The 12,500-nt window shown below is 43.9% G+C and overlaps 1 protein-coding gene across 5 annotated transcripts in view; it reads right to left on the bottom strand.

Moving 5' to 3' along the window:
• Window positions 1–12,500, bottom strand: part of LOC118366648 (unconventional myosin-Ib-like) — a 153,915-nt gene that overhangs the window by 28,205 nt on the left and 113,210 nt on the right. For all 5 annotated transcript variants that reach the window (XM_052493570.1, XM_052493571.1, XM_052493573.1 and 2 more), the window contains exons 15-18: window positions 11,796–11,858; window positions 11,265–11,465; window positions 10,336–10,562; window positions 8,649–8,849 (exon numbers count right to left, since the gene is read on the bottom strand). In XM_052493570.1, the coding sequence (XP_052349530.1) occupies window positions 8,649–8,849; window positions 10,336–10,562; window positions 11,265–11,465; window positions 11,796–11,858 (692 nt within the window). The remainder of the gene's footprint in view (window positions 1–8,648; window positions 8,850–10,335; window positions 10,563–11,264; window positions 11,466–11,795; window positions 11,859–12,500) is intronic.

The raw sequence follows: 12,500 nt of genomic DNA, 5'->3' as shown, positions 1-12,500 counted from the left end.
TGGCGAGAATCTGTCTCCTCACCACGCGCTCTCACCACTGGTGTCCCCCAGGGCTCTGTTCTAGGCCCTCTCCTATTCTCGCTATACACCAAGTCACTTGGCTCTGTCATAACCTCAAATGGTCTCTCCTATCATTGCTATGCAGACGACACACAATTAATCTTCTCCTTTCCCCCTTCTGATGACCAGGTGGCGAATCGCATCTCTGCATGTCTGGCAGACATATCAGTGTGGATGACGGATCACCACCTCAAGCTGAACCTCGGCAAGACGGAGCTGCTCTTCCTCCCGGGGAAGGACTGCCCGCTCTATGATCTCGCCATCACGGTTGACAACTCCATTGTGTCCTCCTCCCAGAGCGCTAAGAACCTTGGCGTGATCCTGGACAACACCCTGCCGTTCTCAACTAACATCAAGGTGGTGGCCCGTTCCTGTAGGTTCATGCTCTACAACATCCGCAGAGTACGACCCTGCCTCACACAGGAAGCGGCGCAGGTCCTAATCCAGGCACTTGTTATCTCCCGTCTGGATTACTGCAACTCGTTGTTGGCTGGGCTCCCTGCCTGTGCCATTAAACCCCTACAACTCACCCAGAACGCCGCAGCCCGTCTGGTGTTCAACCTTCCCAAGTTCTCTCACGCCACCCCGCTCCTCCGCTCTCTCCACTGGCTTCCAGTTGAAGCTCGCATCCGCTACAAGACCATGGTGCTTGCCTACGGAGCTGTGAGGGGAACGGCACCTCAGTACCTCCAGGCTCTGATCAGGCCCTACACCCAAACAAGAGCACTGCGTTCATCCACCTCTGGCCTGCTCGCCTCCCTACCACTGAGGAAGTACAGTTCCCGCTCAGCCCAGTCAAAACTGTTCGCTGCTCTGGCTCCCCAATGGTGGAACACACTCCCTCACGACGCCAGGACAGCGGAGTCAATCACCACCTTCCGGAGACACCTGAAACCCCACCTCTTTAAGGAATACCTAGGATAGGATAAGTAATCCTTCTCACCCCCCCTAAAAGATTTAGATGCACTATCGTAAAGTGGCTGTTCCACTGGATGTCATAAGGTGAATGCACCAATTTGTAAGTCGCTCTGGATAAGAGCGTCTGCTAAATGACTTAAATGTAAATGTCCTGCTGGTACCAGACTTGGTACATCGGTACCGCTTGCCATGCGGAAGCAGAGAGAACCGTTTATGACTTGGGTGGCTGGAGTTGACATTTTAGGGCCTTCCCCTTACACCGCCTGGTATAGGAGGTCCTGGATGGAACGCGCCCCAGTGATGTACTGGGTGGTACGCACTACCCTCTGTAGCAACTTGTGGTTGGATGCCAACCACTTGCCAAAACAAGCGGTGATGCCAGTCACGATGCTCTTAATGGTGCAGCTGTAGAACTGAGTTTCCGAGGGCCCATGTCAAACCTTTTCAGCCTGAGGAGGAAGAGGCATTGTCGTGCATTCTTAATGACTGTGTTGCTGTGGGATCATGTTAATTCCTTAGTGATGTGGACACCGAAGAACTTTAAGCTCTCGACCTGTTCCACTACTGCCTTGTCAATGTGGATGGGGGTGTAATCGGCCCTTTGTTTCCTGTAGTTCACGATCAGCTCCTTTGTCTTGCTGATGTTGAAGGAGAGGTTGTTGTCACTGATCTCCTCCCCCTATAGGTTGTCTCATCTTTGTCTGTGATCAGGCCTACCACCGTTGTGTCGTCAGCAAACTTGATGGTGTTGAAGTTGTGCACGGCCACACATTCGTGGTTGAACAGGGAATACAGGAGGGGACTAAGCATGCATCCCTGAGGGGTCCTCGTGTTGAGGGTCAGCGTGGCAGATGTGTTGTTGCCTACACTCACCACCTAGGGAAGGTCTGTCAGGAAGTCCAGGATCCAGTTGCAGAAGGTAGTGTTCAGTCCCAGGGTCCTGAGCTTAGAGATGAGCTTGGAGGGCACTACGGTGTTGAACACTGAGCTGTATTCAATGAACAGCATTCTCACATAGGTTTTCCTCTTGTCCAGGTGGGAGGACAGTGTTTGGTCTGTTGGGGCGGTATGCGAATTGGAGTGGGTCCAGCCAGTGTGTCTGGGATGATGGTGTTGATGTGAGCCAAGGCTTGTCTTTCAAAGTATTTCATGTCTACAGATGAGGTCTACAGGACAATAGTAATTTAGACAGGTTACCTTGGCATTCTTCGGCATGGACTATGGTGGTCTGCTTGAAACAGGTATTACAGACGGTCAGGGAGAGGTTGAAAATGTAAATGAAGACACTTGCCAGCTCGTCAGCGCATGCGCAGAGTACACATCCTGGTAATGCGTCTGGCCCCGCGGCCCTGTGAATGTTAACCTTTTAAAAAGGTCTTACTCACATCGGCTACAGAGAGCATCATCACACAGTCATCTGTAACAGCTAGCTGGTGCTCTCATGCATGGTTCAGTGTTGCTTGCCTTGAAGCAAGCATAGAAGGCATTCAGCTCGTCTGGTAGGCTCACATCTAAGGCTGTGGCGGTCATGACATTTTGTCAGCCAGTTATTGTCATGCAAATGACTGCTGGTCTCACAGTAATTTACAGTTGATTAACATAAATATTTGTAGCATCTCTCGGCTTCCATGAATACAAGCCACTGATGCTATCCTTTGGAGCATCTACATTTAAAAAAGTCTAGTAAATCCATTTAATCTACACCATCACAATAAATCTATTATTTATTTTAGGAAGGTCTAAAGAAACATTATGAGAAGAAAATGTATTTCAGAAGAACTGAATATGAGTAAGTACTGTATGTTATCTGGCTATGCGCCATGCTATAGGCAAACATAATATGCTTACAGTGGTTGTTCCACTAAAAGTTGTGCGATAATGCTGCGGGACTTAAAGGTCATTTGTGGTTTAGTACAGTACCTTGCGTCACCACTTCATTGCTCCAGGCCAGCGCAAGGAGGAGTTAGAGCACTGATTATGCTTTTGGGTCCTACTGTAACGCTAACTGACAATGAATGGGCGACAAACCTAAATAGAAACTGATAATTGTGAACAACTTCAGCATTACTTACTAAAACTTGTTACACTAAGGTTTTATTATTTTATTTTCCTCTTACTGTAGGCCACTCCCAACCTGTCATGTTATACAGTGCCTCAACGGTCTAAGGCACTGCATAGCACTGCAAGCTGTGTTTCTACAGATGCTGGTTCAATACCTGTGCCGGCCTCAACTGGGAGACCTAGGAGATTAGTTTTTTTGGTTTCTCTCCCTCTAAAAAAATAAATAATTCTAAATAACAAACTGGCTTTATTTACAAATGAGTAACAATGTCTCATCCCATGTTCAAGAATGGCCATTTTACGTTATTTGAAAACTACATCTCCAATAGTTATTTTTTTAAACAAGGAGATTATTATTATTCATTTAGTATTATATAAAAGACTTTTGGATATTCTCAGAGATATATTATTAACCCTGTTATTAGCAGGACAATATACAGTGGGGCAAAAAAGTATTTAGTCAGCCACCAATTGTGCATATTCTCCCACTTAAAAAGATGAGACAGGCCTGTAATTTCCATCATAGGTACACTTCAACTATGACAGACAAAATTATTATTTTTTAAATCCAGAAAATCACATTGCAGTATTTTTTATGAATTTATTTGCAAATTATGGTGGAAAATAAGTATTTGGTCACCTACAAACAAGCAAGATTTCTGGCTCTTACAGAACTGTAACTTCTTCTTTAAGAGGCTCCTCTGTCCTCCAATCATTACTTGTATTAATGGCACCTGTTTGAACTTGTTATCAGTATAAAAGACACCTGTCCACAACCTCAAACAGTCACACTCCAAACTCCACTATGGCCAAGACCAAAGAGCTGTCAAAGGACACCAGAAACAAAATTGTAGACCTGCACCAGGCTGGGAAGACTGAATCTGCAATAGGTAAGCAGCTTGGGTTGAAGAAATCAACTGTGGGAGCAATTATTAGGAAATGGAAGACATACAAGACCACTGATAATCTCCCTCGATCTGGGGCTCCACGCAAGATCTCACCCCGTGGGGTCAAAATGATCACAAGAACGGTGAGCAAAAATCCCAAAACCATACGGGGGGACCTAGTGTATGACCTGCAGAGAGCTGGGACCAAAGTAACAAAGCCTACCAACAGTAACACACTACACCGCCAGGGACTCAAATACTGCAGTGCCAGACGTGTCCCCCTGCTTAAACCAGTAAATGTCCAGGCCCGTCTGAAGTTTGCTAGAGAGCATTTGGTTGACCCAGAAGAAGATTGGGAGAATGTCATATGGTCAAATGAAAGCAAAAAATAACTTTTTGGTAAAAACTCAACTCGTCGTGTTTGGAGGACAAAGAATGCTGAGTTGCATCCAAAGAACACCATACCTACTGTGAAGCATGAGTTTGGAAACATCATGCTTTGGGGCTGTTTTCCTGTAAAGGGACCAGGACAACTGATCTGTGTAAAGGAAAGAATGAATGGGGCCATGTATCATGAGATTATGAGTGAAAACCTCCTTCCATCAGCAAGGGCATTGAAGATGAAACATGGCTGGGTCTTTCAGCATGACAATTATCCCAAACACACCGCCTGGGCAACGGAGGAGTGGCTTCGTAAGAAGCATTTCAAGGTCCTGGAGTGGCCTAGCCAGTCTCCAGATCTCAACCCCATAGAAAATCTTTGGAGGGGGTTGAAAGTCCGTGTTGCCCAGCAACAACCCCAAAACATCACTGCTCTAGAGGAGATCTGCATGGAGGAATGGGCCAAAATACCAGCAACAGTGTGTGAAAACCTTGTGAAGACTTACAGAAAACGTTTGACCTCTGTCATTGCCAACAAAGGGTATATAACAAAGTATTGAGATAAACTTTGGTTATTGACCAAATACTTATTTTTCACCATAATTTACAAATAAATTCATAAAAAATCCTACAATTCTGGATTTCTTTTTTAATTTTGTCTGTCATAGTTGAAGTGTACCTATGATGAAAATTACAGGCCTCATCTTTTTAAGTGAGAGAACATGCACAATTGGTGGCTGACTAAATATGATTTTGCCCCACTGTATATTGGTCATTGCTCCCGAGTGGCGCACAATTGGATTGCCTTGCAGTTGTCCAGTTCAATCCACTGAAAGTGCGTTAGGTTCAAGGCACGAGGACAAGGGGCATGGTATGGGCCGCAGAGCCACGCACAGAAGACCGACCTAGCCCATGGGGAAGGGAGGAGGAGGCGGGGTGGACCCCCACCCCGGCAACACTTTAAGGGGCATTGCACTAATAATGGAGCTGACTGGAGAAACGTTCCCGCTCTTCTGTTCTTAGTGCCAATCTGCACGTTCAAACTAAAACAATGTAACTAATAACAGCATGTTTTTGCTTTCCTTAATAAAATAATAATACAAATACTCTTTCAAAATGCTGATGTTTATTTAGTTAAGGATCCATTATGAATTATTATGGGAATAAATATCAATGAATTACAGAAATATCCTCCAATCCTTTATATGTAATTATTGGCGGAGAGTCATGTCATATTTTTCGATATACTGTAGGCCTACCGTAGGCAACATGAGTCTCACTAGTGTTGAATAATGTGCTGTTAAAAGTGGTGTAGGTCTTATTTATTTAAAGAGCATATTGAAGTTAGAAGCAATAGGATTTGAAGCAATAGCCTACAACTATTTTAGCACAGTTTCGCGCTGCTTTGAGACAAGCACGGGGACTGGTCTTGATAATTCAATACATCTCCATTGGGGTATTAGTTCGACTAGAATTTAAAAATTAGGGTGTAGAAATGTTATGCTCATAGTGTAACCTTTATTTAACTAGGCAAGTCAGTTAAGAACCATTTCTTATTCACAAGGACAGCTTACTCCTTCCTCTCAGTCGGGGAATTGAACACCAGTCTCCCGTGTGCCCGCACTCTACTCCCGACTGTCACTTTGTACAGCACCATATTTTCCATTCCATTCTAACGGAAACCCAGAGGGTTTATCGTTTTTCTTGGAATAGAAACACCATAATATTAATCAACTTAATTAAGCAAAATGTCTTAAAATCAGTCTCATATACTATGTCCTTACAAAAAAAAGGTATTAAATTCTCTAGTACAGCCGCTATTGAATGCTATCAAATATTTCTCAAAGATGCCCTCTGGTGGTCAAACTAGCACTAACTAGCATTAAATGGTACCAGTGGTTAAACTTAAATAACGTGCCATTGAATTCTGAGGCATCATACAAGCTGCGCTGCAGTAAGCTGCAACTTTTAAAGGACAAACCAATACAAATTCAATCATTGAACCAGCAGCATCGCCTAGGCCTATATGTTCAGACTTATGGATAGAAAGTCTGCAGTATAGCATAAGGTAACCAGTCCATCCAGTATGCATAATAATACAGTCCACACTCAAAGGCAATTACTCAAATTTGTTTAATTTGAGAGTGTAGGCTAGACCAATTATATACCAAAGACATCTTAAAGCAGTTTATTTATTTGTATGTTTTTCTGCCATGAATAATATTCAGTAGGCTATGTATTGTATAATGGCACAATCATTTTTTAAATTCCGTTTTTATTTATTATTTTGGGGGAGGCTTGGGCTCATATATGTGTGCCCATGCATAAGCTGTAATATGCATATGGGTGTTCTACATGCAACATCTTAAATGCTTTGAAATAATCATCACCTTAGAAAGCGCTGTCCATTTCATTGTCTGGCTTTGAAACAAAATCCACAATGACCATGTTTTCCACTCAGTTTCAACCTGTTGATAAACTTTTCTTCAAATTGATCATCACAGTGAGGTCAAAAATGTTTACCTTAATGGTTAGTTTTAAAAGCATGACCCTCTTTTCATGATAAGTGTTTGATATGATTTTCAATTGCATTTGCATTGATATCAGTGGTTAGAGGGACAATAGAGCCCTGAGTACCAGGCCACTAGGCGCTCGTTAGTGAGTTGGGTACTACCACGCGTAGAGTGCACAAAAGGAGATTAGTGTGACACAACGGTCACGTGGAATTTGACTGTGGTCATGACACATGACTACTTGTGTGGCAGTAATAAGGTAACCGCAACATCCCTACTCGCATCACTGGGCAGCTCGTGGCTGGGTTTCCATTTGCAATCCGTAGTAGTTTGTAAACCCTGCCAAATCCGACGAGCATCAGAGCCGGCATAGTTGGAGGTTGTAGTGGGATTTCTTATAAGCGTACGGATTAGTGTCCCTCTCCTTTTAAGCGGCAGCTCTAACCTTTAGTTTAGTGCATTTGTTGCCTGTAATCCATGGCTTCTGGTTGGGATATGTACGTACGATCTATGTGGGGACGATGTCGTCAATTCACTTATTAATGAAGCCGGTGACTGATGTGGTAAACTGCTCAATGTTATCGGATGAATCCCGAAACATATTCTAGTCTGCGCTAGCGAAACAGTTCCATAGCTTAGTATCTGCTTCATCAGACCACTTCCGTATTGAGCGCGTCACCGGTACTTCCTCTGAGTTTTTGCTTTAAGCAGGAATTAGGAGGATAGAGTCACGGTCAGATTTGCCAAAGTGAGGGCGAGGGAGAGCCTTGTATGCATTTCTGTGTGTGAAGTAAAAGTGATAGAGTTTTGTCACCTCTAGTTACACAGGTGACATGCTGGTAAAAATGAGATAATGCAGTTTCCTTGCACTAAAATCACCGTCCACGAGAAGCGACGCACTCACTGAGTGCATTCTTCGTTCAAGCATTAGTTTGTTGTGGTAAATAGACAGCTAAATAGACAGCTATGGTCTGCAGCTTATCATGTGGTATTCTAACAGAGATAGCACACAAGCTGTTGTTAACCTCTTATGGCTGCAGGGGCAGTATTGAGTAGCTTGGATGAAAGGTGCCCAGAGTAAACGGCCTGGTCCTCAGTCTCAGTTGCTAATATATGCATATTATTATTAGTATTGGATAGAAAACACTCTGCAGTTTCTAAAACTGTTTGAATGGTGTCTGTGAGTATAACAGAACTCATACGGCAGGCAAAAACCTGAGAAGAAGTCCAGAAACTATTTTCGGTGAAAGGAAATGATGGATGAGACATTATGTCCAAAAAAAGTTAAGATCACTCTAAGAAAGCACACAAAATAGTAGAATTGGTCAGGAGCCCGTAAAACGTCTGCTATCCACTGCAGCGCCATCTCACTTGTCAGTGAATATAACGTGACAGCATCAGAGCTAAGAACCAACAGCCTCAAAATGCCCAGGGCAGCGTAAAGGAACCCTGGTTTGACTGTTTGTCTCACAAAGCAAGCACAGATCACTACAAGATCTAGCCACCCCAACATGGCTTGCTGACGTAGCCGTATCACGGTGGGATATGTTTGGGCAAATCATCTATGGATGACTACTGCTGTTACTACATTATCCTGTCGTTAGTACTGTATGCTGTAATTTCACAGCATTCTGCTGAAAGTGGGTGAGGATATTGTAATATCACTTTGTGACAAGTGCTGATTAAAAAAGGGTGTTATTTCCTTGATTTGAATGAGAAAGAGTGAGGTAAATATATTTGCTCTAGGTTTATCATATGGTAAATACAACATTCTGAACAGGCAGATAATAAATACAGCATTTCTGTTCAGGTAGAGCAGAGGTCCTACCTGGCGGGTCCTCTCCACTGGGGCCAGGTCTTCTTGCAGAGCATCTTGTATCGCTCCAGACAGGACTCATAGGGCTGGCGGAAGGCGTAGCCAGCCCTCCTCACGCGCACATTCTCCACCAGGCCCAGGTAACGCACCTGGTGACACACCAGTGAGTCGGTGAAGATGTGGGCTACCTTCTTATCGTTGGGCTTGATGCACCTGAGGAAGACAGACAGACACCAAGGCATGGACATGCATGGTCACACAAAAGGTGGATCAGAGTTGAGACAACTCAGGACCTCCCGAGAGGCGCAGAGGTCTAAGGCACTGTGCTAGCTACAGTTGAAGTCGGAAGTTACATACACTTATGTCGGAGTCATTAAAACTTGTTTTTCAACCACTCCACAAACTTCTGGTTAAACTCTAGTTTTGGCAAGTCGGTTAGGACATCAACTTTGTGCATGACAAGTAATTTTTCCAACAATTGTTAACAGATTATTTCACTTATAACTTATAACACTGTATCACAATTCCAGTGGGTCAGAAGTCAATTGGAGGCGTACCTGTGGATGTATTTTAAGTTCTACCTTCACACGCAGTGCCTCTTTGCTTGACATCATGGTGACGTCAAAAGAAATCAGCCAAGACCTCAGAAAAAAAATAGTAGACCTCCACAAGTCTGGTTCATCCTTGGGAGCAATTCCCAAACGCCTGAAGGTACCACGTTCATCTATACAAACAATAGTACGCAAGTATAAACACCATGAGACCACGCAGCCGTCATAGCGCTCAGGAAGGAGACGCGTTCTAGAGATGAACGTACTTTGGTGCGAAAAGTGTGAATCAATCCCAGTACAGCAGCTAAGGATCTTGTGAAGATGCTGGAGGAAACAGGTACAAAAGTATCTATATGTACAGTAAAACAAGTCCTGTATCACTCTGCAAAGAAGCCACTGCTCCAAAACAGCCATAAAAAAGCCAGACTACGGTTTGCAACTGCACATGGGGACAAAGATCGTACTTTTTGAGTAATGTCCTTTGGTCTGATGAAACAAAAATAGAACTGTTTGGCCATAATGGCCATCGTTATGTTTGGAGTGAAAAAGGGGGAGGCTTGCAAGCCGAAGACCACCATCCCAACCGTGAAGCACGGAGATGACAGCATCATGTTGTGGTGATCCTAACTGACCTAAGACAGGGAATATTTACTAGGATTAAATGTAAGGAATTGTGAAAAACTGAGTTTAAATGAACTTGGCTAAGGTGTATGTAAACTTCCGATTTCAACTGTATGTCACTACATTGCAGCCGGGAGACACATGAGGCGGTGCACAATTGGCCCAGTGTTGTCCAGGTTAGGAGAGTGTTTGGCAGGCCGGGATGTCCTTGTCCCAATGTGCTCTAGTGACTCCTGTGGCGGGCCGGGCGCATGCACGCTGACACAACCGCCAGGTGCACGCTGTTTCCTCCAACACATTGGATTCTGGGTTAAGCGGGCATTGTGTCAAAGAAGCAGTGAGTCTTGGCAGGGTCGTGTTTGGGAGGACGCACAGCTCTTTACGTCGCCTCTCCCGAGTTCGTAAGGGTGTTACAGCGATGGGACAAGATTATAACTACCAACTGGATACAACGAAAATTGGGGAGAAAAAGGGGTGAAATAATGATCCTTTAGAATACATGATCCTCAGAGTGATTGGTCGCTTACCTGATGTAGTTGGGGTTTTTGGTCTGCAGGTTCTTCATGAGTACCCCTACAGAGGCCTTGAACTGGAAGCCTGCAGTGGGGGGTCTCTTCAGGTTGACCTTAGCAGGGTTTCCCTCAGGAAACAGCTGTCTCATCAGGCTGTGGGTGGCCTTATACATGGCCTGGGACAGGTCTCTGTACAGCAGGTCATTGTTCTTGTCTACAAAGCCCTCCACACGGTACAGCACCTACACAAAAGATGACACATGAACAGATTAACACAGTCACATACAACACACAAAACATAGCTGTTGTCGTTCCCTTAATTATAAAAATGTACTTCTGTTAACTGACAACTTCTTTCTTGTCATTTTTCTGAATCCTGTAAACGTGTGTGGCCATGTACGCCATGTTTTTGTAGGAGTAGTTGAAGTACCAGTTTATTATTGTCAACCCTAAACTCATCCTGAGGAAATGTTTGCTGTGGATTGATTCATAAAAATGCATCACTGTCCGTGGTGCATGTTGACCAAACGGGGATTATAAATCTATTTACCCAGAGAATCTTTAAAACTGAAGATGTTCTGGGCTATTCTGATCCCATCATGTGTCAGGGAAATCCCATGCAATACTGATGTTTTTTTCACTGCATGTGACGCCCTCCAGGTAATGCTCTTAAGCCAAATCTGCACGCTCTGCTATGGTGACTATAATCAGTATTTATCCTGTCTCAACACCTGGCCAGTGATGACATGTATACCATGTTGTCCCATTCCCATCATTTTTGAAGATGTTGCAGACCTGGGTTTAAATAGTATTGGTTTTCTTTCAAATACTTTGAGTGACAGTTGTGTGAGCTTTGCACTTTCTATTCAATTGGTTGCATTGCGCCAGGCAAGCTCAATCAAGTATTTGATGATGTGCAAGGTGTGTGTGTTCCTCCTCTGTACCTTCCCAGCATAATGTTGGATGCGGAAGCAGCTGTGTGGCAGGCTGTGGTCTGTCAGGAACTTGGAGTTCTTGTTGAGGCGGCTCTCGAAGTGCTGGTGCTCAGCACAGATGGTGTTCAGCTTGTCTAGGAAGGTGTCGTCAGTCACTGTGCCTGGCCGCAGGCACTCCTCATCCAACATGGCCAAGATTCCATTCTGGTTCTAGAATAAAGAGAGGGGCGAATTCTTAGAAATACTTTAAGACATTAAACAGATCATTCTCAACTAAGGATTTTACTACTATTTTTTAACAACGGTCAAGATACCATTCTGTTTCAAGACAGAGGAGGAGGAGAGGTTTCTTAGAGGTTCTTCATAAGAAATTCTAAATTCAAGATACAGTAATGTAAATATTCCAAATAGAGTTAACTGTGAAGGAGCACAAAGTTATATTTAGGGTGGTCATGTCCTGTCAATAGCAATAAGACATGGGAAATCTGTATTTTATTTTGCTTTACAAGAATCAGATGACATTAAGGGAGACCTACTTACATTCTCAATGAGGTCACAGATAACGGCGTTGTTGAAATACTCTATGTTGGTCCATTCAATGTCCTGTCACAAACAAGAACAGATGTCAAGGAGGTTAAAGAGGGGTAACTATTCACTTTTTTTCTTCTGCCAAGAAAGCGTTGTCCTGTAGCGTAATCCTGACCTCATCTAGACTTACTTATACAGACCTGAGTGGTTTAAGAGAAAGCCACTGACCTTCTATAAATCTCAGACAGATAACTAACCAATGGGCCATGAAGTCCAGAGATTAAGGAATGAGAACTGTTTAAGCAGTTCACTATCTGTCTGATAGTCTCTAAAACGTCTGACTGACCAAAGCTATACAGTCAAAGTTAAACAATTAACCTTTCCCATAGATCTTCTGTTTTCATGGGCTGACACAGCTGCAGCTTGGTTGGGCCTTATACAGTAACAGTCCTTATAATATATTTTCTATTCAATTTATATACAATTCAATAAGAGCACAAGGCTCAAGACGACAAATGGTGCCGAACCATAGGCCTTGGACTAGGCTTTGGAGCTTTATGTCATGTTGGGGCTGGAAACTGGTGGTTCTGGCTGACTTGGTCTGTGTGACAGACAAACAGGGAGTCCAGGTTTGGGGGAGAGGAAATGGGCTGGTTGGGTTAGCCATTTGGGGATGTGGACTCCGCAACCTGATTGGTCAGTGGTCCCCACTGTCCT

Source organism: Oncorhynchus keta, chromosome 34 (genome assembly GCF_023373465.1).
Source record: "Oncorhynchus keta strain PuntledgeMale-10-30-2019 chromosome 34, Oket_V2, whole genome shotgun sequence".
NCBI classification, from domain to species: Eukaryota; Metazoa; Chordata; class Actinopteri; order Salmoniformes; family Salmonidae; genus Oncorhynchus; species Oncorhynchus keta.
The sequence above is the reverse complement of the archived record's forward strand: the minus strand, read 5'-3'. Positions and strand labels throughout refer to the sequence as shown.